Source organism: Glycine soja, chromosome 6 (assembly GCF_004193775.1).
Source record: "Glycine soja cultivar W05 chromosome 6, ASM419377v2, whole genome shotgun sequence".
Classification (NCBI taxonomy): domain Eukaryota; kingdom Viridiplantae; phylum Streptophyta; class Magnoliopsida; order Fabales; family Fabaceae; genus Glycine; species Glycine soja.
The window spans coordinates 21,302,954-21,329,897 of record NC_041007.1 but is presented as its reverse complement, the minus strand read 5'-3'; the positions used below and the strand labels follow the sequence as shown (position 1 = coordinate 21,329,897).

Here is a 26,944-nt window from a genome sequence, read left to right as displayed (position 1 = left end):
AAGGTCTCCTTGAGAGAATCTCTCCTTCAAATCATTCCAAACATCAATAGCATTTTCCAAAAACACTATGCTCTGGCCGATTGATTTTGATATAGAGTTCACAATCCATGAATGTACAATCATGTTGCAACGACACCAAGCTTTATAACTTGGGTCAAAGCTACCAAGAATGGGTATACTCCCATCAATAAACTCAAATTTGTTCTTAGCACCCAAGACACATCTCATAGAACGAGCCCATGCATGGTAATTAGAGCCATTTAGCACAGGAGTGACTGGTACAGACGAAGGTCCATCTCCTGCATGAACATAATACGGGCTGGAAGGATATTGTGATGGATCTGCAGGACCACCTCCATGATTGTTGCCGGAACCGCCTAGACGAGCCATCAGAGTTACGCAGACAGGGAGCTAGATGCTTTGTGATACCATGTTAATAAATGAATATAAAAGCAAGGAAGGAGACAATATGGAGAATTGAATTGACACTCAATTCATGAAATTACATCAGGCTGATGCCTGTTATTTATATGAGAAGAAAAGTGCAAAAACAGAAAATGCTGAAAAACAAAAAAAGAAAAAAATAGATGATTCTGGATGGAGAGTTTGTTATTGATCCTGCTAAGCTGACATTCTCAATGATTTACTCTTTTGTCCTTTCTGCTTATGCACCCGTGTGAACTTTGCAGCTTTGCATTTGCATCCTCATTTGCATTCTCATTCATTTGATATTTTGACAATGACCAATTAAGAGTTAATGGGCTTAAAACTAAAAAGGGCAAAATCTAGATACTTTTGGTAATTAAATTGATAATTTGTGTTAACTAAGGCCAAAGTTGCAATTTTTCCCCAACTAATCAATATTACGATTAAAATATTATTTTTTGATATTTGAAGAAATAATAATTTTTAAGTAAAAATAAAGCATACCATCATTCTTTTTTGCATTCATTGTTGCTTCTGATTTTGATTCTTGAGAGCTTTCCTAAAGAGGTTTTAATTTTTTCAAACCCAACAAGCTTACTGCATGTGTGCCGATTGTTGTATGTGTGCATCTTTCCCGTTAGTTTTCCTATATTTATATTTATTCTCTTGTCATTAGTGACTTTCACTCTTACTATATGTGATTTCTTGTGAGGTAGTGGGTTTGTTCTCAAATCCTTAGGTTTCATATTTAATTCATGGACAAATTGTGAATATCCTGAAACACGTATTATTGTTCGATTGATGAATTGTGAATTAATGTTTGTTATCTAGTTAATTCCCTCTTTTTCTTGTTCTTGAAGAGTTAGGGATTTACACTACTATAAAAAGCAGTTTTAACATTGGCTTATTAACATCGGTTTTGGACAAAACCGATGTTAAGTTAAACGCAGTGGCATATTTGTAAATAAAGTATCCTTCTTAACATCGGTTTTCCAAAAAACCGATGTTAATGCATACACGTTAACATCGGTTTTTGAAAAAACGATGTTAGCTAATGATGTTAACATCGGTTTTTGAAAAATCGATGTTAACGTATGATATGTAAACATCGGTTTTCCAAAAAAACCGATGTTAATATAAACTTTTTTTTTAATTATTTATACATTTTAAAAAAATCATATATTGTGTTATTAATTATATTTTAATTAAAAAAATATAATAATTAATAAAAAATAAAAAATTCAAAAGGTAAACATTTAAAAATTAAACTAAATTTTTAAAATGAATTTCGTAATTTTAATTTTATTATTTCATGATTATCATTTAAACATAATACATATTTATATAAATTATTTGATATTAGTTAATTTGAAAATAAAAAAAACTGTTTTTAATAATAGAGTTTAACTTTTATAGAATTTTTATAGAATGTTGGTAAAAACAATTATATCGTAAAAAAATTAAAATTTATAACTAATATATTTTGATTTAATTATTATAAAAATAAAATTTTTTTTCTTCATAAAAAGGTATATGGAGAATATTGTTTAAAAATTCTATGAAATCTTATTATATTTATATTATCATATTATCTTTAAATTAAAAATAAATTAAAATATTTGTATATATTAATTTGATTTATTGAAAATATATGTTACAGTGATTTAATTTAAATAATTATAGTTATCTCATATATTTGTAGGATTTAAAAAAATGATATTTTCATTATTTTTAAACAAATTTTTCAGAACAAAAATAAAAATATTTTCATGAGACACGAAAATTATGTTTTAAGTCTTTAAATTTAGAGTTAATTATAATCCACATGTAATTTATTTTTATTACATTTGTCATTTTTTTATTATTTTTAACCTCATTTGTTAATTATGTGAATTTTTTGTTAATAAATTTAATAAAAAAAATTATTTAGCAAAGAAGAAACAAAGAAAAAGAATTATATTTAAATAGTGATGAATTTTTTTTTGTCAAAAGTTATTTTAATACTCAATTAAATATATTTTAATACTCATTTAGGAAAGAAGAAACAAAGAAAAACATTTCGAATTAATTATTTTCAGTCTTTTTTTTTAATTCTAATTTTAATATTTGAACAAATATTTTGCTTGTCAAAGTCTTCAAACTTTTCTTTATCTTTAGATTTTTCCGTCAACTTTATTTGTTTGACAAAATGATGTTATGATAAACATTGTTATTTTTAATTATTTATGAGATCTATTTTTCTAATATTTAAAATTATTTTTCAATAAATAATTTCAACTAGACTCATTATTTAAGAAACTCACAATTGTATGTTATTAGAGAACATAATAGTTTGCTTAAAAAAAAGAGAAATAGTAAAAGATTTTAAGTGTAGCGTAATGTGTATGACCCATTAAAAAATTACTTCAACAACTCAATAAGCAAGCAATTCAACACAATAGATGTTCTTAGGTCATTTTGCATTAGATAAAAAAATATATATTGAATTTTATTATTAACTTGTGTTAAAATTTTGTTTCACTACTGAGTTTCATTCATTTTTTTCCCACTTTTCATAATTTATTGGAGCTAGGATGGATCCGTTGCTTAAAAATAATTATTTAATTTCCTGAGTTATGGTGAATTGGTGATAACTCAAATTTTTTTTTAAAGAGTTGCAAGGGTGTGAAGAAAAAAAAAACAGGAAGAAAGAAAATATAAATAATAATGTATTTTTAAATAATGGCAAAATAAAGAAAAAAAAGTTAGTAATAATTAATTTGAAAAAACAAATTATTTTTAATTCAAACTTTTTATTTAAAAATTTTCTTCCGTCTAAAAAACTAGGATGAAGTTGTTAGATCTTACACAAACCTGCACCGTCAATATTTCCTTTTCTTACTTGTGTTTTAAGTGAAATGTGCCGCAAAACTTAGATCCTGGTGAATGAATTCAAATAAATTTTGAAAATTAATTTCTGAAATATATTTAATACATACCAAATCTACGTGTTTTTCTAAGATATGTTGCTTAAATTAATTTTGGTGAAATATGCATTTATAAAAAAATATAAAAACATGGATGGTCAAAATATTTTATAAATTTATTTATTTATTTATGAATGAGTATTTATATATTCTTTTTTATTTATTTAGAATGAATATTTTTGTATAGACAGTGTAGTGTTTATTTATACCAAATTATTTTTAAGTATTTGTATTAGGTATACCACTTAAAAAGAATAGAACAATGTTTTTTTTATTATAAAGTTTACATAAAAAACTAGTTTTTAATTTTTAAAATAATTTAAAAATTACAAAATATATCCCTACTATTTTTTTATCTAGCATTTAAATTCATAATACATGGTTTAAAAAAACAATAAATTCAATCGTTTCATTAAATATAATACATGATTGAATTTTACGTTTCCAAATTTTTAATTGTTTTTATTTCGTCCTTCATATTAATCATGATTGATTTTAACAAAAAAAAATATGAATTTATTTTGATTAATGATAATTTTAATTTTGTATTGAAATTTATTTAATTATTTTAATGGAAAAATTTAATTATGCATAAACTAAGTGTTTTATATAATAATAATAGACATAGAGATATGGATTTAATTCCGGTCAACTGAAGCCGACCCAAATGTTTTGTAAAAGTTAATTTGAGGGGCATCCCTTCCATCAAAATTTCTTTATTCACTTCACTCCACACTCAATTTTTGGCTTCCCGCTTTCTTCTCTCTCTTTACAACAGGGAGGGAGTGTGTGTGTTTACGCTCAACCCTTTCAAACACAACACCCCTCTGCTTCGTTCCCATGTCGTAGTCGCGGTGCAAGTAAGTTCCCTCAACGATTTTTTCGATCTGGCTCTTCCTTAGGGTTTTAAAATGTTGAGAGCTTCTTACGTTTTTTTGAACTTTAAATGTTGGGGAGAAGTTTCGTTTATTATGTTATGATTTGTGCTTTGTAAGCAATTTTCACGTGTTTCTTCCTTTTAGTGTGCTTAACTCGGGTTTGCTTAGCACACAATGTGGGGGGTTTTGTGATATTTTTGTCCGTTTCTTTTATTTCCTGATTATTAGGCTTTGTTTGTTTACTGTTTTCAAAAACAGTTTTGTGTTTTATAAAATTTGTTTTTGTTTCCTGAGCACATTTGAAAGTTTTTGTCCCTCCTTGAGCACATTTCTGTTTTCTAAACGTTTTCCCTTGAGCATTTGAAGAAAATAGAAGAGGATGAGGAAACAACTTCCAACTGTTTTTGGTTTTTAAAACACTGGTTTTGGAAACAACTTTCGAAACTTATTACATATTGGATGAGAAATAGATTGTTGAGTACTGTGAAATTGTTTTAAGAATCAATTTTTATAAGAAAAATTGAGAAGAAAATCAAACAGGCCCTTAATATCTATATTAAAATTAGATCTTTGATTTAGATTGTTGATTGAAATAAAAGTTTTAATTTGACACTCCCTATGTATGCAATGAATTCAAATCCAAAACTGCATCAAACCAATCATATATTGTGTTTACCCTGAGCTGTCCAGGATCATGTTCCTTTTCTATTAGGTGCCAACTATAAGATATTTTTTTTACTGATTGATTGTCCATATTGACATGAATATCTATGCAAGCTGTAATTTATTTTGCTTATATAGCTTCATTTCTAGCTGTCTGATTGGCTCGTCTTTAGCAGGTCTGAGTGGATTGATAGCATTGGATCTCTTTGGAGCACGCATTTCAGACAATGGAACTACATTTTTACGATGTACGTATATATCAATTTTAGATTGCAGTTGATTTCCTTTTTGCCTTTTTGGTGTATGACTTTATGCAATTTGAAATGGGAATGCATCAGTCATAATAGGGGTTAACTTGTAAGATATAACTGCATAGTCATAGTCTACTTTTTAGGATATTTGGTGTTCAATTGTTTATCATATAGGTATTGGGTCACACACTTTGATTTTTTCATGAAAATGTTATAATTAGTCCAGACTCGTGAGAATAAATGAAGCTATATAGTATGCTTCTGTTCTTTATTATATATTTTTGTTATAAAAAAAATCTAAAACTTCTGAACTGGACAAACAAGTGGTGCCAAACCAAGCTACCTTACTTCTACAAGTAGTTTCTGTCTGTAGACTATGATGACAATCTTACTTTACATGTTTGACTCTAGAATTGATGTAAATCGAATGGAAATTTTGGTTTTAAAGTCTATTCTTTTAGCTATCATAATGTCATCATTTAACTTACTGAAATCAGCAATAAATTCATGTTTATTTCGTTATGCCTATACTTTAGAGCAAACGGTGTAATGAGTAATGACCCAATACAAAACACAATATATAGAGGCAGTACTACTTGGAAACCCATTCAACGGTAACTTTTTCGAAACTTATTATGTTATGTTACATTATTAAAATTTCAATAAGATGTATTTGTTAGGAACTTTGGATTTTGATGGAAAACTGCAACTTTAAGAAATTGCTAATTATAAGGATCCGTTGAAATAGAGTGATCCAAAATAAAAGAGTGTCACTAGCGGTAGTTTTTTCTATTGGTAAGATGTTGTAAAAAAGATAGTGAGGGGTGAAGTGATTAGATCTTTAAGAGTAAATAGTATACATGTATCGGTAGTGTAATTTTTTTTTTACATTATTCTCCAACTGCAATTTGGTATCTATATTGATCCTAATTATTTTAAACTATTTTAAAAGTCATGTCATTATTCCTAATTGAATATTTTTTTTACAGAAATTAAAATCAATTTTTAATAGATTTATGTGGTCCTTGTAATAAATAACAAAGGAATAAAAAAATTACTGTTTATTTTGTTCCCCACTCTGCGAATCACCTAATTTCGGAGCAAGGAAAGTTAGTTCTAAAGCCGTGCAAAGGGTCCCCTCCTAACCAACTTACTGTATCCCCCCAAAAATGTTTCAAACGAATATCTTTATCCCCAAAATTATCCTACTCAGTCTAATTAATTAGTTATTATATATTAAGTTTTTATTTTTCTTGAGCTTTGTTAAACTCTGTGTAGTAGTAGTGGTGGGTGTTCTTTGTATAGCAAGATTCTTTCTTGTAAATTAATATAAGCATTGGCCACTTGGAGATTTATTGCACTGACTAAGGCTTCTTGGGAGATTGAGCAATCCTTACAAAGTTTAACAGGTACAGCGATAGTCTTTTTAGTGATTGTTACATCTCAACATAGTCTTTTTAGTCTTTCTAGCATTGGCCACTTATTCAATAATTATTTAATATTTTTAATGTAATAAAATTTTATAATATTTTGAGCGCTTATTATACTTAATTTATTGAACTATAATCAAGGGTTTATAATATTAAAAAAATAATTTCTATTTTAATCCTCTAATTTATTTTAAAGTTCAATTTGATCTTCTTATTATTAAAAGATTCAATTAAGTCTTGTAATTTTTATAAATAATTTAATTAAGTCCTTCACTAATAATAAGATGAAAAATTGAACAAAAAAATAAATTAGATGATCAAAATAGTAACTAATCCAAAAATATTTCTGTTACAATAAACTGTTCGATAATTTTTTACATTAATTCTTTTTTTAAGCTATTTAATTATTTTCTAAATTAATTCAATTAAACGGAACCTACAAATTGTTTTAGAAAATTTAACATTACTTCATTCTAACAGACAAACTTTACAGCCAATGATACCCAATTCTGTCATCTTGGGAAACATTATTATAATGTTATATGTACTTGATTAATCATGCTTCATGTAACCGAAACATTATTATACGTTAGTTAACATCGATTTTTTGAAAAAATTGATGTTAACTGGCAATAGTAGCACATTTGTTAACATCGGTTTTTTACAGATTAACATCGATTGTTTGAAAAAATCGATGTTAACTGTCAATAGTAACACATTCGTTAACATCGTTTTTTTTCAAACAACCGATGTTAACTGTCAACATTAACAAATTCGTTAACATCGGTTTTTTTACAGAAAACCGATGTTAACTGTCAATAGTAACACATTCGTTAACATTGGTTTTTTTTTTTTACAAAAAACCGATGTTAAATTTAGTTGATATCGGTTTTCTTAAAAAAACTGATGTTAACTGTCAATAGTAACACATTCGTTAACATCAGTTTTTTACAAAAAACTGATATTAACTGTCAACATTAACACATTCGTTAACATTGATTTTTCAAAAAATCGATGTTAACTTTTAACATTAATATACATTTTTTTGGTGTAATTCATATTAGTAACATCGATTATTTATATAACCGATGTTGGTAATTTTACGTTAACATCGGTTTTTAAAAAATCGATGTTAATGATAATACTATCAATGTCGGTACTTTCAACATCGGTTCAAAAACCGATGTTGAAAGTCATAAATAACTGATGTAGAAAACATATTTTCTAATAGTGTTAGGTATTTTTTTTGTATGATTGTAAATTTAATTTGGGAAATTGCGTGTGATTTTCCTGTGTGTGCGTGCATTAATTCTTGTGCATGTGCTCAATTTTGATTGTGCGTTAGCTGTTGTGTGTGCATGTGTTTTTGTGCATGCATTAGAGGAGAGATTTAGGTCTTGATCAGTTTATTATTATGGTTTTGTATGCTCTAAGACTATTCACATTGAGAAAATGGTTTTCAATCTTTATTCTATGTTTTAATTTATAATTAGTTATATATATATATATATATTTGTTTGTTTCTCTAAATATAAGATTTTTTCAACTAATTCGTATTTTTTAAAAGGTAATTAGTTTAATTAATCACATTAAATTTGTCAATTATTTTTACTATCATTTCAAAAAAAAAAATCTTATCTCTTTGTCTACTTAATTATTTCTCATTAATATTTAGAGAAACAATAATTAAGAAATGATATGTACAAAAAAAATAATTAATATATTTAAAAATTATAAAAGAATTTTATAAAAAGATACAAATAAATTTCTAAAATTAATCTTATAATTAAGGATGAAATGAGTATTTGATTTATCATGGTTTTTGGCATGCTCTTTAATATAGGATTATGTTATTTAGTGAGTTATGTAGCTTTAAATGTTTATGAAATATGACACCTGACATTCTTTTATTTCCAGAAAAGCATTTGAAAATTATATATCTTTTTATTTAATTCCACAACAAACATATTTTAACTATATTATAAGTTTGCTTAAAAAAAGTATATTATAAATGTATGTGTTGAGATAGAAGGTGCTTTTACAATTGTGAGTTCTATTGCTCTACCTGAATCAAAAGTGTAGTACTCTAGTAGTATTATTATTAGTGAGCAGATAAAAAAAATTTCAAGTGGTTGTACTTATCTTTTATTATTACAAAACTGCACTCAACTAGAGCCTAAATTAATTTGCATTCCATCAAGTATTTCTATTTTTTGTGAGGGTATGAAATTATCTACAGCAATGTTCTTCTTTGTTTCATTGTTTGTCAGGCCCTTAGCACCAAAGTGACTTTTGACAACAAAAAATAGTGAGGGTATGAAATTATCACTATATATTCAATGTAGTTTTTTTTTATGCATTATAGTTGTGATCAGCCTGGATTGGTAAAAAATTAGACAGAATAGATAGATATATATTTATTGTGATTGACTTCATGAATCCTGTGTAAATATAATATATATTTAAACGTGTTTATAGATTAAGTAGTACAATATTTCAATTTTTTTAATATTTTTTTTATTTTAAAAAAAAATATATTCTAAGACGATTTTATTAGAAAACCGTCTTAGAATCTTCAATATATATATATTTTTTTAAAAATACATTCTAAGATGGTTCGTCATTGAACCGTCTTAGAATGTTAACATTTTAAGACGATTTTCTCATTAAACCGTCTTAGAATTCTTGATATATATATATTTTTTTAAAAAAAATATATTCTAAGACGGTTGTCTGAAGAATGTATACTTTCTAAGACGATTCTTCAGACAACCGTCTTAAAAAATCTACACTTTTTAAGACGGTTCCTTAAAAAATCGTCTTAGAATATATAATTTTTCTAAGACAATTTTTGAAGAATTATCGTAAAAATTTTTGACATTCTACGACACTGACTACAGAGAAGGTTCAAAATCATCTTTAAAAATACCTTAAAACCAATGTAGAATGATGTTTTTGTAGTAGTATATGAAATAAAAAAAATGTGTCAATATAGAAGAAAGAGAACAACGGTGAACATTTTTGAAAAAATAAAATATTTTGAGTAAGAAAAATTATTTATCTTATCAAGACGATTACATGGTGAAAGACAAAGAATACCACATCCTTGAAGAGGCAAGTGAAAATGGAATAGAATTATATTCAGGGTTGGCAGACCAGAATTTATGGGACCAATAGAGCAGATCAAAGCTATGTACGTCATAACAATGGGTATCATCGGCAATATTTTTTTTTTCTTGTTGTATAAATCATTTTTTAAATATGATATTTTTTTATTAATTAGTTTTCAGTGCTTTTTTACTTTCGTAAATTAAATTTTAAAAATTTTATTTTTATTCCTTTTGAAATTTTTATTTTAGTCGATCTTATATATTTTTTAAAATTTTAATTTATTTATGTTTTAGACATTTATATTTTTAAAAGTTTCGTTTTAGTCTTTTGTTTTTTTTTTTATAAAAAATGTTAGTGTTGAATTAATGTTTTAAATTTTAAAATAAATTAATTATTTTATCCACAATTATTTTAAATTAATTATTTTATTTATATATTTAGTGTTTCATCAAAATTTTAAACATAGATGGAATTCTAACGTTACTAGAAAAAATAAAATAAAAATCAAAATAAAACTTTAAAAAATTTAAAAGATTAGAATATGAAACTTTCAAAATTTAATATATCAAAATAAAAAAAATTAGTAAAACTTAATATACCAAAATAAAAAAAATACTAAAACATAATGTATGAAAATTCACGTTTAACATATCCTTTAGTGATACTTATAATCAAACTGCAAATGTATTTTTTATTTTTGATAAAGGAGCGTTGTTTCTTGGAAGGAATCTGTATTTAAAGGTATTTTTTGTAAGGATGTCTTCTACTATAGGCTCATACGGTACAACAGTACAAGAGATATGTAAATCCTTTTCATTTTCTTAACGTAATATATTTGTCTTTAAAAAAAATCTGGCTAAAATATTTTAGAAATTAGATATTAAAATGAAACTGTCCAAATATATATATATATATATATATATATATATATATATATATATATATTGAGCAAGTTTATTTAAATTTTAAAAAAACAATTTAAATAGTCAATTTAAAAAACAAAAAAAATATTTATTTTTATTAAAATATTTATTTAAAAAAAAAATTAAACTTAAACCAACGGAAATTATATATACAGGATTATTCAGGGAAAAAATGTATAAGAACATTCTCATTTATGTGGCTCATTTTCACACATCTTGTATTGTAGGGTAGTCATCATTTTAATATATTATTCGTTCAATTATAATTTTAGTTTTTTTAATTTTTAATTTTAATTTTTTTTTATTTTAATTGTAACATTTAATCTTTAAATTTTTCTAAATAAACTTACATAAAATTATGCTTATACTATCCAAAATAGCTAAGTGATACCGTGTTGTATTAATAATCATATTTGGTCTAATACAACGTGCCAAACGAGTCCCAAAGGATAAAGATCAATTAATCTGATCCTTGAGTAATTAGATATTTTTTTTACAATGAAACTACTTTTTTAAGAAAGAAAAAATGAAAAATAAAAATGCCTCAGTGACAACTAAAGCAGAGTTTTAGTTTGACAATGAAATATAATGCGGATAGTGTACTTTAGGTTGACACAAACGATAATAACGAGTCAACATGCTTTTAACATTATGTTCACCTAGACACTGAATTAGCGTTGCCTTTTCTCTTAAGAAACATCATCTTTCAATAGAGTCCGACCAAAGTGATTCTATTCCATCCTCCACTCTATTATTCTTTAGAATTCAGATGCTATATGCATGAATATTTATTCTTATCTTTGGTCAAACTAATGTTCTGATCGATCCTGTGGGCATGGTACCTAAACAGTAACGGATCCAAAAATGGGAATTATTTTTTTTATAATTATTTAAATGTCTTACTTTTAAAGAAAATTATTATTTTTATACATAAAATTAAAATTAATATTTATATTAAATGATAATAACAACAAATACACAATTAGTTTTATACAATTTTATATTAGTTATCACTTTACACATTATAATAAAAACAATAAATACAACTAATTTTGCACTAATTAATTTTAATCATTATTATAATAACGGCATACAATTTTATAAAAACATACATAAAAATTAATTTTATATAATTTTATACTAATTAATTTAAAAATATGTATATACTAAATCCGTCTCTGCCACTAAAGATGCACTCATTTCGCTTTGCCATATTGTCCTTCTTCTGCTTTATCTGATATTTGTTTTGAAATTAATATGTAGATTATAAGCATTTATGTTATCTCTTGAGAAAGACGAATTTGTCTCTTCGGTAACAAAGATTATAAATTTATAACCTTTTGGAAGTTAATGTGGGTACCCTTTTATTAACATAGTTATAGTTTAAATGATTCGGTAAAACTATCCTCATATGTATTGTGTAGTTTATGTTTAAAGAAAGAAGTAGTTCGAAATTGAATTGATCGTATTTTCTTCAGCATAAACACCACTACAAATTGGTCATTCAACATCGTTAAATCTACATTGGTTATTGGAGACCGATGTAGTAAAGCATGCAGTGGCATTTTCGTTATTTAAACCAACTTTTTAAAGAAATTAACTGTGGTTTTATAAAATCGCCTTTGTTTTGAATGTTTCAAAAGCGATTTTATAAAAACCGTCTTTGTTTGTAACATGATTACTGCCATTTTAGTTAGCACCCGTTTTTAAATTCATCATATTTTGATTTTTTTATTTTTTCATTTTCTAACGTTGAACGGCTTTTCATTTTCACTCCTTAGGTTTCAGGAGGGTTTCTTTCGTTCCTTTCTCTCTGCTACAACTATGGCGAAACCTGGGTAAAGTCGTGGCTCCCCCTCCGATTCCATTTCCGGCTCCTCCTCTGGTTCCTCTTCCCCCTTCGACTCCCATTCCTCCTGTCGCTCTCGGTCCTGTTCTCCCTCGTGCTCCAAATCCTCTTCCCCCTCCTACTCCTCTTCCTCTCGAAGCTCCCGTAGCCTCAGCTGTCCCCCATTGAGGAGCCACTGTAAGGGGGTTTTGGAGCGCCGCCAGAACCACCGCGTTCCGTGGATCTCGGCTGTGACAGAGAGGAAGATGCCAACAAAGATCGTGACGGAGATGAGGGACATGGAGAGGCTGTGGACGGCGGGGAATGGCCCAAGAGGGATTTGACAACGGTGAAAGAGGAGAGAAAGAGAGAGGTGGAGGAGGATTGAGAGGAAGAGGTAGGAGGCGATTGAGGTGAAGAGGAAGGACCACATGGCTCCCCCGGAACTGAAGATAATACACATTTCTATCACTTCATCTACTTTGTTTATTTTCTTCTCTGTCAAGACCTAGTTCTATTAGAAATCAACTAAAAGAAGCTCTCCCTCCCCCCCTAGAATAGCTTATCTAAACACAGTCTTAGTAGTAGCTTTTGTTGTTTTCCCTTTCTTTCTTTTGTTGTTTTCTATCCGGCCAATGTTAGTTGTTAGTTTGTTAGTGGGAGGGATTCGAATCCTTTGAACCTTCGAACCCACGATGTCTCTCTTCTGTTTTCTCTTTTCAACCGCCAAGGCAATCTTATATCACCGGTGCTGGGTGCAGGTGTTCGGGAACGGAGACGTTTACGAAGGGGAGTTTCATCGAGGGAAGTGTTCGGGAAGAGGGGTGTATTATTACAGCAGGAGCGGGAGGTACGAGGGTGATTGGGTAGATGGAAAGTACGATGGGTATGGGGTGGAAACGTGGGCGCGTGGGAGCCGCTACCATGGGTGTTACTGGCAGGGGCTGAGGCACGAGTTTGGGGTGTATAGGTTTTACACCGGGGATGTGTATGCTGGAGAGTGGTCTAATGGACAGAGCCACGGGTGTGGGGTTCACACGTGCGAGGATGGGAGTCGGTATGTTGGGGAGTTTAAGTGGGGGGTTAAGCATGGCCATGGGCATTACCATTTCAGGTTAGTTTCTTAATTTTAATTCTCTTACAATGTTGATTTTGTTTTTTTGTTGTTGGGTGTTTTGTGTATGCTTACTTATACAGCTTATAAAAGTAATCAATTGAAAGTTTAGGATGAGGTAATGTGAAGAGAATTTTGGTGCGGAGTTGAGGATATGCATTGTTATTGTTTGAATGTATGTTGAAATGACTGTGTGTATGCTTGTGGTGGGATTTTTGTTTGCTGTTATAGGGAGTTTCTGTTATTGAGTGTGTGCAATTGTGCATCACTATGCCCTTTATGTTGTGTTGTACAATCTTTCTTTCACAAGCTAGAATTATAGTAATACGGCTTTTATTGGATGTGAGTGCTTACGAATTTGTTGTGTGCTAGGTTAGTAGGGTTTGTTAACAGTTGAATATCATTTGTAATGTGTGTTTCTTAGTGATTCAAGTGTATTGATAAAGGATTGGACATACAAAGACCGGGGTAAGGGGCATCGATTTGATAACAGCATTGTGCTTGTTGATCCTTATGTGAAACTAGTTGAAGGTCGAAGATATTTCGGGGATATTAGCATGAAGTTGTCTAAGTTTCTTGGCACATATGATTTTGACAGCTTGCCTTTTGACTGGGGAGAAAATTACAAGCTTCCAAATATTTCTGAGGTATTTTTCCTGCACAATTGGTTGTTATAAGTTATATTTATTACAATATTTTTCCTAGATCAAGGCTTCTTACAAGCTGATTTGTGTTATGTCTATAGCTAGATCTTGCCTTTGCTTTGTATGCTATTATACTTGATGTCTAGTCTTCATTTCACTGAGGATATGGTTCTGGCTGAATGAAGTCTAATGCTCTTCCATTTTCATCATTTTTGTGGCTGCTAATACAGAAAGATCTTGTTATATATGAGATGAATGTCTGGGAATTTACAAGTGATGAATCTAGTGGTTTGGATAGCAACATTCGTGGCAGCTACCTCGGTATGATTGAAAAGGTAATGTTTGTGTTATAATTAAGACAAATATGATGCATCACTTTGATTCATGAGTACAAATTTCTTAAAGTTACATTTCTTAAAGTCATTTTCTTCGTATTGCGCTCAGAATTGTGATGAGACTCATAGTCACAGCTAGCAAATTTCAATCTGTTGAGTGGCACATGTTATTTTTGTGTTCAATTTATTTATGGTAAATGCAAAGTTCATAAATGTAGTAGTTCTTAGATACTGTGTTACTGCCATATATTTAAAAGAAGCTTTGTATGTTCTTGTTAGTTACTTGGAAATGATATTCTTGCAGTAATCTTGTTAGATACAACTAGAAGAAAGAAAGTCTTAATACTATGAGGCTGATGATGCCTTTCCTTACACTACTTCATTTCGTGGCATAGATAATAAGGTAATTTCAATAATGCCAACTTTCTCTCATATCACAATTCTACACCAATTAAAAAAAATTCCAATTTTTCTCTTCTCTTTGTCTCCGTGTACTAGTGCAAAAAGGAAGTTACATAAGTATATATTTCCAGTTTTTCTCATTTAAATTTATTATTTATCTTGTTTTGGGATTGGTTGTTATGGCTAGCCTTTCGGCCAAACTAGGCTCAAGTTAATACAGTTGAAAGTTTGGAAGTATTCATGAAACTAAAATTTCTTTTTGGTCAATAACAGATAAAACATTTAGAAACTTTTTTTTTATAACTTGGAAAAAGTTTTTTTTTTGTCAACTGATATTAGGGAAATTTTGATATATGAGATAATAAGCTTAACAATTTTCAGATCTGCTTTTAATTTACATGCTGAAGTCCAGGATGTAGAGCAATTGTTGACCTTATAATACACAAAAATATTTTTGTGCTGTCAAATGTTTTTTTTTTCTTTTTATGGGAAGCTTTTCAATGATTTCTCCTTTTGTCTATCGCATGATGCACTTCAAATTCAGATCAATGAGATAATCTTGAAATGCAAAAGATGTTGCAATTTGGAGTGATAGGTTTTATATTTCAGTTTTATTTTAGACAGTTTTTAATTTTCGCAGGTAACTTTATATCTCGATTAATTAATTTTTCCAGGTAATTATCCTTGTATTTATCTGTGATCATTTTCATCCTTAGCCTCACACTTAGTGTTAGTGCAGTTTTATTAGGTAAGTATCATCTTTTGGAGCACCGCTTTGTGGACATTCTCTTTGATATTTTTTATTTTTCCCAGGTTATTACTTACTAGTAGTACCCATGGTAAATGTTGGGGTTGACTAGTGTTTACCAACATGTCATATTTTATTAAATATAAATACTAAAATAGCTTGTAAAAAAATATGATATTAATTACTAGTTATCAAAATATATTGTTACTCACAAAAAAAAGGTTAGCTAGTGAAAAATTGATTGGATTTGTAAAAATATATTGTTACTCAATATATTGTTACTCACAAAAAAAAGGTTAGCTAGTGAAAATATATTTGTAAAAATTGATTGGATTTCTAAAAAGAGGTTATCAAAATATATTGTTACTCACACTTAGTGTTAGTGCAGTTTTATTAGGTAAGTATCATCATTTGGATGGCTTATTTTTTATTTTATTTTTTTCCAACTTACAGGGGGAGTAGGTATTGCACACATGATTCAAAAGATTGAAAATAAAGAGTACATGGGATTTGGAGACCTTTGCAGGTACAGAAAATAAACGTTAGAGAAATTTATATACATTGATGCTAGCTTGATATATATATATATATATATATATATATATATATATATATATATATATATATATATATATATGTATATATCAGATTTCATCTTTTCTTGTATTGTAGTTGTTTGTGGTTCCTTTTTTTTTTTTGGAAATTTATATAAGGATGTGATTTCTGATTTTTGGTTAGGTGAACATTTATAGGAGTGCATATTTATAGGATGTGATTTTCTGATTTTTGGAAATTTTGATATGCTGACATCGATGGTCTTCCTTCTTTCAGGCTTCCGTTCATTAAAGCATACAAGTTTGTGGCTAGAAACATTTAAATTTAAGGCTTTGTTTCTTCATTATATACTGCTAGAAACATTTACCTGTGTGTATTTTTTGTAGATATATGAAGGACTCCAAAGTCTATTAGGAAAGCCACTTATAGTGGGTGCGAACAATCTAACATGGACATTAGTGAAGTTTATCAACTGAGAGTTGTGATGTTGGTAGTACTAAGAATGACTTATTGGCAGAGAAATACAGCAAACTCAGTGTTGCACTTTTGGTGATTTCACAATTTACACTTAATTGACAAGATATATATTTTTGTTTTTAATTTTTACCTATCCATTACACCATGTATCCACATTTGCCTATTTCTTTTATAAAAGGAATTCCTACTGCATTGTTTTATGAAGGAATTCAAGTTAAGCTATCATCAATTTGGATCTAATTTCTTATCCTATAAGGTTTCATATAATTAGCTTCTCATATTGCAATGTCCATTTTGGACAATCAAGTAACTGCTCAAACACCCTGCTACATTAGGATATTCCTGTCATATTCTCCTCGATCTTGCCATTTCTTTTTCTCTCCATTAGGATATTCCTGTCAACTATTTTTTAGTTCATTCTTAATGTATTAGCAATTTAACATGAGATTTAATAAAACATAACTAAAAGCTATTAGCATGATCTTGTGTTATGTAAATCATACACTTACTTACTCTCAATTAACTTCTTTTCTATGTAGTAGAATCCGTTTGTATTGAATTTAGCAAGAGCGGTTATAACTTCAAATAATTACAATGTCAGATTTTACTTAAAAAGTCCCGGTGTTCCTGTTATTTTCTTAAGTATAGGATCATTTTTTCAGTTGATCTTTTCTTTTTATCAAAGGCTCACACAACTTGGAGTGGAGAGGCTAGTCTTGCTTGCTGTTTCTGGTGTGCTAGAAACATGGACCAATTCTTTTGGTTTTGCAAAGATGACAAATTTTGAGAGGTCACAGTTCTTGGACTCACCTAGTCTGGTTTTATCTTAGTGGTTACACTCACCTTAGTTACACCAAATATACAATAGTAATACAATATAATTATAGGAGGTGCTGATGTAATTTAAGCCGCTATTTGTAGCTCTTATGCCTGAGATATCTCTTAGATTCAGTACCTGCTATTTGATCCTTAGCCTACTATGCTATTCTTATTTTTGACTTTTTTGTACTTTCCTTGAGTAGAGATGATAAGGGGGCTCATTCAGGTATCTTGGGAGCGTGTGGCAATTGGTATTTTTTTTATTGTTTGCACCATTGCCCAAAACTTGAAGCTACACTGGCTAGGCAGATACAGGCACAATTTCAAACCTCTGGCAAGCAAGCTCTTCAGGTTAGCAGCTTATTTTGAACTAATATTGTGCTCATTTTTATCTTATAGTGTGACAACCATGTATGTGAGCCTGTGAGTTAGTTACTACTTTGGTATTGGTCTATCGATTTTGCTTTTTTTATTAAATTTTTTTTATCAATGTTAGATGAACCAACTAATAGTGAAGAGACTAAATAATTATTTGGTGATTTATAATTTTGGGAATCATTTTTTTTATTTTTTTTAATTCTAGCAACCAACTAATACCTCTTTCTTTGATCTGTTTACTGCAGTTCCAGTCATAGTAACAACCTACACATTTCATTTTAATGGTACCTAATTACTTACCTTCCATTTTGTTGCAATATTACACCTCCTTTGAACTTTAAAGAACCTATAGATTTTATATTGCTGATAATTGTTTTAATTTACTTGTAGTACATCCAATTGGGTTTGAGCTTGTCAAGCCATCAAAAATGGCAACAACAATTCGAATGGTGTCATCCAATTGGGTTTGTGAGCCTCACTCTAGTGCTGCTTGTCTTAAGCTACATTGCTGCTATTGTTAGTAACTTTCATTTTTTATTCCCATAAGTTCATTTTTCTATTTTAGTTTCTAGTGTTTTTCTAATTTTATTTCTTATAACATTTTATTTATTTTTAGTTTTCGTAAATTTATATTTTTTCTAATTTTAGTTCTCATAAGATTTTATTTTATTTTTATTTATAGTCCTCATAAGTTTACATTTTCAGGATTAAAATTAATAAAATGAAAATTTACATGAACTTAAAATGATCAAAATATCTCACAAGGATCAAAATTGAAAAACTCAAACTCACAATAACTAAAATTAGAAAAATAAATTTACATTAATCAAAAATAAAAAAATGTTAACTTACATAAATAAAAAACATATTTAATTTTTTCCGTAGGTATTTGGAACAGAATTTTGTGAAGACAAGCTATCTTTAATTGATTGAACTCATTCAAGTATTCCTTTATTTTTAGTTTCAAGTATCTGCTGGCCTTGAGGGAAGTATCCTATGCCATGATCGATATGCCCACTGTATTGCAATTCTCTTCAACGTAAGTATCCTATGCCATGCATGTTCATTTGATTTTTGTTGATAGTTGATTTGCAATTCTCTTCAACGTAAGTATCCTATGTTTAAAAATACATTTCAAAGTGCTTCTAAAAATTTGTAATTGTTAACTATTATAACTAATTAATAGTAAAAAAAAAATGTCTTGAACCCCTTAAACATATATTTAAAGATATATACAAAAGACATGATATATAAATGTACAACCAAAATAAAATAAAAATAGAATTTGGTTCGGCCTGAGTTGAGTACCAATTAATACTGGGATAATCTATATCAATCTATATAATATATGTCATCTTACTTTTTCTTCTCTATCTCAATCCAAATTTCCTTCATTGTCTTTTTTTTTTTTTTTTGAATAGCTTCAATTGCCATTAAAATCATATTTGCTCAATTATCATTTAAAGTTTTTCTACATTATAAAATAATTATCAAGGAGACGTTAATCAACTCTTGGTTGGAATCTTTTGTTCTGTCATATAATTTTGTAATTACCTATAATCTCCTAGATTTTTTTCTTATTCAACTCAGTTTAGTTTATGCCTTCAATTAGATATAATATTTCTCTCTTCATCTCAATGCATAACTAAGAATGTGGATGAATTTGCCTCAAGACTTTTAGATATTCATTCTAAGATGCTACAGATTAACAAAAAAAAGGTAAGTGTATACTAGTAGGACATTTGTACAGCCCAGAGTATTAAGAGAGGATCAGTGTTAGTTCCTACTCTAGTTGGTATTCATTTTAAATATCATTTCATAAGAACTCTTAATGCTTGTATTTTAGTTGCGAGGGACAGAGTGGAAGTATTTTACAACGTGAATTCATGTTTGTTTTTAACGAAAAATTACATAGAAAACAAGAAACATCTCTTTTTCTTTCTTTTTTCTTTTTACTTAAATTCATTTTTGAATCATTACACTACTAAAAAAAAGCTTTCTACATCGCCCAATTAACATCGGTTATAGCTAAAACCGATGTTAACGAAAGCGCGGTGGCATTTTTGTAAATAAGTAGACTTAGTTAACATCAGTTTTTCCAAAACCGATGTTAGTATGCCGTTGTTAACATCGGTTTTGTAAAAACCGATGTTATCGAGTCGATGTTAACATCGGTTTTATTATAACCGATGTTGTTATCATTATATATTAAACTTCTGAAATTGCACAACCCGCGCGCTTGAACCCTATCGTTCTTCTTCTTTCTCCTTGCGCTTGAACCCTATCGTTCTTCTTCTTTCTCCTTGTGTCAAAGTCGCCTGCGCTTCCGTGACTGCAACCACATTGTGGAGATCATGCTTGTGGAGATCGTCTTTGCCACTTATCCATTGAGGTACGTCCTTTCGTTTTAACATTAGGCGTTCATCGTTTTAACATTTGCTCACTTTTGCAGGTCGAAGAAAAGTAGGAAAGGAAAGAGTCCCGGAAAGGGTACTCTCAGGGCGTTATTGTTGTTTCTCCTTCTGCCCGAGTTCGTGTTTGTCGCAAACTGAGCTGCGCTTCCGTGAATGCAACCACATTGTCGAGTTCGCGTTTGTGGAGTTCGTGTCTGCGCTTCCATCGAAGGTATGTCTCTGTTGTATGTTAATGATGAAAATCCATTGTTCAATGGTCTGTCTCTGTTGTGATGTTTGGAAACCCTAGTTAGCCACAAAGGGTTAATCGTAATTGAATGTGTAGTGATTTAGGACTATATGTAACTGCCTTAAGCAATTATTGCAGAATAAATTATGGAGTAATAGCAGGGGGGTTAGGCAGTTTTTAGTGGGTTTTTAGGAAGGGAGAGATGAGGCTGTCAAATTTACATAGAGGGTTTCAGGGACAAAGCTTTGATTTACACAGAGGGTTTCAGGGACAAAGCTTTGATTTACACAGAGGGTTTCAGGGACAAAGCTTTGATTTACATATTGAATTTCATCCAAATTTTTGACAAGTCATTGTTACTTCCATGAATATTGATATTGTATCATGCTTAATTATATGCATTTGCTTATTCTGATCATTGTGTGTTGTGTGATTATTTCTTCCATGCAGGTACATGATTCCTATTTGTTGTGAGAGTGAAATGATGGGCAGCAGCACCAACTGAGGTGAGTTTATATTTCCTTTTTTTTGTCTTTATCTTTGTTAGTTTGTTATATATTTTTTATTTTATATGTTTGAGTTTTAAATGTGTAAAAAATAAAAATAGAAAGGTCTGCTGATTGCTTAGGAATTCCTTGCTGTTTCATGGCATTCCTTTTGAACCTCAAAAGGTGCTGGATGATGCCTTAATTCTACCTTGGTCCTAGCTAAAATATGGAGAGAAAGGTTTCAATACATCATTTAACCATTGGTCTACCAATCTTATGATGGCCTTTGGTTAAATTTCTGATTATATGTATTGGGGTCCTTGTGCTGGGTTATTCTGATTATATGTATCATGCTTAATTATATGCATTTGCTTATTCTGATCATTGTGTGTTGTGTGATTATTTCTTCCATGCAGGTACATGATTCCTATTTGTTGTGAGAGTGAAATGATGGGCAGCAGCACCAACTGAGGTGAGTTTATATTTCCTTTTTTTTGTCTTTATCTTTGTTAGTTTGTTATATATTTTTTATTTTATATGTTTGAGTTTTAAATGTGTAAAAAATAAAAATAGAAAGGTCTGCTGATTGCTTAGGAATTCCTTGCTGTTTCATGGCATTCCTTTTGAACCTCAAAAGGTGCTGGATGATGCCTTAATTCTACCTTGGTCCTAGCTAAAATATGGAGAGAAAGGTTTCAATACATCATTTAACCATTGGTCTACCAATCTTATGATGGCCTTTGGTTAAATTTCTGATTATATGTATTGGGGTCCTTGTGCTGGGTTATTGTTGGGTTTGTTTTGCTTTTTGGAAGGTGGCACTTTTGTGTCTTGTATCTTTTATTTTCAGTACCTGTGGTACTATTCTGTTTAATATTTTTTTTGAACTACAAAGATAATTTATATTGATAATTAGAAGTACCATTGGTACTACAGATTACAAAGAGACATTACATAAGAAAATAGCCATATAGGCACCCAACAAAATACAACATATAAAACCAGCCCTTCCTAATAGTGTTAAATAAATACTAAAGACATTGCTGAGGCATCTTTGAGTACAAATCTGGAAATTGATCTTTGAGTGGAATTCCATCCTCAGCCCAAGCATCTTCCCAGAACAAAATTTGATCACCCCTACCCATCTTCTAGCAGAATTGTTTAGAGACAGCAGTCATATTGTGATCTTGATTGAGTGCCTTTAGGTCAGCCCACCAGGTGGAGAAATGCTATTTGTGAGGCCCCTGATCCAATCCTCTCCAGCCCTGATATTTAGAAATCAGGATCCTATTCCACAACTGTTCTGGTTGGTGAAACATGTACCATTTCCACTTGATTAGTAGAGAATTATTTAAAATTCTCAAATGTTTGATCCTCAATCCTCCTGCATCTCTAGAAGCACAGCATTGTGTCCAAGATACCCATGCAATCTTCTTCTGTTTAATATTAATATACATATTTTTGCCTTCCAAAAAAAAAAAGGATAATCCAGTTGTCTGCAATGCAGGATATTAGCAGCTTTCAGAGCCCAATTGACTCCACCACCTATAATCCCAAACTGAGTTTTGCCAAAATTAATGTTTACACCAGAAGCTAATTCAAATCCTCTTAGTAAAGCCTTTAGAAGTAGAACAAATTTTAACATATCAAACTTTTTAAAAGTAGAACACATTCTGGAACTTAAATGAAATCAAAAGGTTAAAAAGGAAAGACCAATAGAAAACATAATATAAATGGAAGCATGAGCTATATAAGCAAGCTGAAAAAAAACCTGGACAAGGAAGAATTTCAAACTTTACAGAGACTGGGTAATTAGGTTAATGGGTGGACAGGCAGGTTGCAGTTTTACTAATTCTGTTGCTATCCATGTGGTGGTATTAAGATGGGCACTGTTATTGTCTATAATTGAAATATAGTATAATTGTTTTTTTTTCTTCTTAAAATTTGAACCGGCGCTATCATTCTTTGAATGCCATCATCTACCTTTAATGATTCACATCTAAATTGGTCCCTGTTTAATTAAATTAATTAGTTATTGCTTTAATTTGACTGGATAGAAGTATGATATGTATTCTTAAAAAATTGTCCATGAGCCGTTTGATAGAATGACTGAAAAAGGCTTTAAATACACTCTCAGTATAATGTCTTTTGAGTGTCAATGTATCACCATGAAGTGAGAGTCATATTGTTGATAAAAGGCTTTAAATACACTGTGGCTAATTTCTGTATGGTTTTTTTTAGGGCTATCATTTACTACTGCTAATTGGCATTGCTGTGGAAGCGCTTTGATTATATCTTTGAAGCCTCAAAGTCAGGTATTTATATCTTTGATTCGAAAACTAATTTGAAATTGTTGTTGTATGCATTACTGGTATATTTGTAACTTATGCTATGCTTGTCTACATGACCTTACTTACATTGGACTGATATCTTTGAAGTATTTACTGTGATTTAAACTCTCAGAACTTGTTCATTGTTAGTGTTGAATGTTTTTGTAATTTTATCTGCTGCCCTTCTCTATATATATGTTGTGACTGTCACTGCCCTTCTCTCTCTCTTGTATTATCTTTTTTTTTTTATCAGCAAAATTATAATTTGTATTAATAACTGTGAGTACCAGAGGTACTAAATATACAAGGTAGAAACCAACAGACTAGCAGAACCATAGGTCCCACGAATCAGGTGCCAATCTAAATAGAATACAATAACCCTGCACTGGTACCCTAATCAAAAAATGCTCTTGATAAATTACTAGACCAATAGTTGTAGGGCTGGGCAAAGCCTTTCTCCAGCTGTCTTGTCCGCAAATTCCTTTTTTTTTTTGCTCAGCAAAATTAGATATTATATATATTGAAAACTACCAGTGGTACTAAGATTACATTGGTAGATATAAATGTGCATTTGGTTGCTGTTTTATAACAGAACCACTTACAACAAGCTAATTGATACATAGATTCTGAATCCTCTACAACCTATTTACTAAACACTTCCTTTAGGTTGGAGGACCACTGATTAAAATGTGTTTCAAAGTCTGTCTCCATATTTCTAAATGGGCAGCCTCCTCCTCTACATCTCCACAAAATGGGCACTGTACCTCATTTATCACAACCTACCGCCTTCTAAGATTCATCCTAGTTGGAAGTCTGTCCCTAATTAGCCTCCAAGCAAAAACCAGTGATTTACTTGGTATTTAGAGCTTCCAAATGTCCACAAAGTCCAAATTCTGATTAGCTCCCATCTGTGCTTCCCATATCAAGTCATATCCGCTTTTTGTTGAGTAGTATCCACTTTGATCATGCTTCCAGCTCCACCTATCCTCCCTATTTGGCTGAATCTGCTGCTGTGATAGTTCTCCAAGGAAATTATCTGCCATTTGAATTTCACTATCAAAAAGAGCCCTCCTCCAAGATAGCTTCCACTCCCATCTGTCGTTGGTGTTATTCCCCATATTCATAATGATTTGTTTCTGTTGATCAGAAATTCGGTACAGCCTTGGATATTTGTCCATTAATGGTATAACATTATGTGTCCAAGGGTCCTCCCAAAATCTGAACTTCTCCCCACCTCCCACCTTCCAATTTCTTTCCGTTTTGACTACCTGGTTCTGCTGTTACTGCTGACTTGATAGCAGGTCCCTCCACCAAATAGAGTCTTGGCTTCCTCTAATGCCTTCCTCCAATGCCCTCCAGCCTCCATACTTTGATATGAGTATTTTTGCCCAAGGTTCCTCTTGCTTGTGAAATAAGTCCCAGCACCATTTGGCCAGCAAAGCTGAGTTAAAGGTCTTAAGGTCTTTAATACTGAGACCCCCTTTATCTTTTGGTTGGCATACTTCCTTCCAATTCACCCAAGCAATTATCCTCTGCTCCATACCTCTTCCCCATAAGAATTGTCTCCTCCGTAAATTCCCTTTAGTTGGGATTGTATCTTTGTATCTTTACTGAGACTATGAACTTTGCAGATTATCAACCCCTTCCATTCACTGCAAGAGTTCCAATATGCTTCCAGCTTTTATCTTAGCTCTATCAGTTCCATTTTCTGACAACTCCTGCAGTGCTGCTTCTGCACCATGTTCTTTCGCTAGTTTTAATTGCAATGGATCTCTGGTGCATAGTGACCACAAGACAGCAGCAACATTCTCTCGATTGCGTGGAGAGCTGCTTCGTATAACCTCAGCAAGAATATGAATTGGCTTGGTTCTTCAACACAAGTGTCTGTTGTCCTGTATGCACAAGACAGCAGCAGCAGCATCATCCTGTATGCACAAGTGTCTGCTGTGTCTTGGGGCAGGTTGTTCAACACACACACAGACACACACAAAAACACACACACATACACAACCACACACCCACACACACACCGCCACACACACACACACACACACACACACACATACACACTGATCCTCTTTTCATTAATCCTATTTTTTATGTTATTGTATAAAAGATCATAGGTTCTCCACCTGCCTCCACTACTCCTCCTCCTCCTCCTCCTCCTCCTTCTTCTCCTTCTCCTCCTCGACCTCCTCCTATTTCGAACGCATTGGCTTCGACGTCTGCCATGAAGCGGACACGCAAAGCCTCACTTCTACGATCAGTGGTGCATGTTGATCATGCTACCGGGAAGACCGACGGTCCCCACAGGAAAAAATTAAGAACATATTTGGGGATTGTGGCACGTGATAAGGTGGACATCACCTACGAGAACTGGAAGGAGGTCCCTACTGCTCAGAAGGACCTCATTTGGGAGGATATTCAGGTATTTCTCTTTTCTTATTTGATTTTGTGTAATTAATAGCCAAAAAAATTCATTATTGTAACAAATAAACTTTGTTTCATGTTGTCAGACGGAATTTGATATCCCAGAGGCTTTCGACAGTAGGACAAAAAGGAAGTTACTACAAACTGTGTGGGAGAGATGGACGTAGTTTAAATTAGACCTCATGAGGAAATGGGCCCTTGCAGCCGATCAGGACAGTGTCGAGGACATTGTCTGTGACAAATACGGCATCAGCAAGGAAAAGTGGGCCCAGTTTTGCCAGACTCGCAAAGACCCTTCTTGGGAGGTATGTTCCTTTGCCATTTAAGTTGTTTTTCATATCAAACATGATGTTATATTTCATTCTACCCATTTCAAACATTATTGTTTAATTTTTCCAGGATGTGCGCATCAAGGCACAGGCCATCTAGAAGCAGAATACTGTCCCCCGCGTTTTGTCTCGTGGGGGTTATGATTATTTGGAGCAGAAGCTCCTAGCTAAGAAGACCAAGAAGAAGCTGCACAGTCAGGAAGCGTTGATGGCGTCATCGACCCTCCATCCCCGGTCAGACACCACGTGAAGTGGAAGATGGCCCGCATGAACAAGACAGGGGAGATGACGACTAAGGCCGCAAAGGAAATCGCTGAGAAGATTGTAAGTCATTTTCAACTAACCATTACAATTATGTTTGAATATTTTGAGAATGCCATGTACTACTGTGTGTTTTCTGTGCAGGATTCGTTTGAGGAGCAGGCCACACAGGGATCGATCGTCTCCCATCGACGTCAGGATGTTCTGGTCGCTGCTATTGGACGTCCAGAGCACCCTGGACGTGTCCGTGCTGCTGGAGCCGGTGTCACCATCAAGCAATACTTTGGATCGGCTCCATGAACATCCCACAGCGCTTTCTCCCTGCCTCCTAACGAATTACAGCAGCTGACTCAGCAGATCAGGGACCAACTAGAGGAGTTCATCACAGAGAAAGTGACGAGGTAGGTCATGGCATCCTTCAGCCAGCTTCAGTCACAGATGCAATCTCAGGGACTTGCAGTGCCTCCTGAGCCTCTGGTTGATCCTGGTCCCTCCGGTCCTTGGGTGAGCACAAA

The 26,944-nt window shown here is 31.3% G+C and overlaps 1 protein-coding gene and 1 long non-coding RNA gene across 16 annotated transcripts; both read left to right on the top strand.

Moving 5' to 3' along the window:
• Positions 1–4,127: 4,127 nt before the first annotated feature.
• Positions 4,128–25,749, top strand: LOC114416689 (phosphatidylinositol 4-phosphate 5-kinase 1-like). 15 transcript variants are annotated; one of them, XR_003667545.1, is made up of 13 exons: positions 14,872–14,972; positions 15,612–15,645; positions 16,173–16,245; positions 16,458–16,823; positions 17,774–17,921; positions 18,194–18,232; positions 18,339–18,464; positions 18,910–18,987; positions 20,263–20,573; positions 21,042–21,097; positions 21,496–21,551; positions 23,321–23,394; positions 25,526–25,749. XR_003667545.1 is itself a non-coding variant. In XM_028381662.1 (11 exons), the coding sequence occupies exons 2-7, from the start codon at positions 5,161–5,163 to the stop codon at positions 14,874–14,876; spliced, it is 588 nt and encodes a 195-aa protein (XP_028237463.1). In that variant the 5' UTR covers positions 4,128–4,252; positions 5,110–5,160; the 3' UTR covers positions 14,877–14,972; positions 15,646–15,719; positions 16,173–16,245; positions 16,551–16,574; positions 16,661–16,955. The 15 variants fall into 15 exon arrangements, 11 of the variants coding, with proteins under 11 accessions (XP_028237463.1, XP_028237460.1, XP_028237458.1 ...); XR_003667544.1 differs by having other exon boundaries at positions 17,437–17,921; XR_003667546.1 differs by lacking the exon at positions 16,458–16,823.
• Positions 25,750–25,776: 27 nt separating this feature from the next.
• LOC114416690 lies at positions 25,777–26,413 on the top strand. Its single transcript, XR_003667548.1, has 3 exons — positions 25,777–25,837; positions 25,926–26,144; positions 26,239–26,413. It is a non-coding gene; the product is annotated as an uncharacterized LOC114416690 (long non-coding RNA).
• The last annotated feature ends 531 nt before the right edge of the window (positions 26,414–26,944 follow it).

What these genes read in the sequence shown, in the direction of transcription:
- LOC114416689 (XM_028381658.1), top strand. Translation starts at nt 5,161, where the DNA reads ATGGAACTACATTTTTACGAT. An exon ending in TGGAACTACATTTTTACGAT is followed by an intron (nt 5,182 to 12,429) that starts GTACGTATATAT and finishes TTCACTCCTTAG; the next exon opens with GTTTCAGGAGGGTTTCTTTC. An exon ending in ACAACTATGGCGAAACCTGG is followed by an intron (nt 12,487 to 13,237) that starts GTAAAGTCGTGG and finishes TGCTGGGTGCAG; the next exon opens with GTGTTCGGGAACGGAGACGT.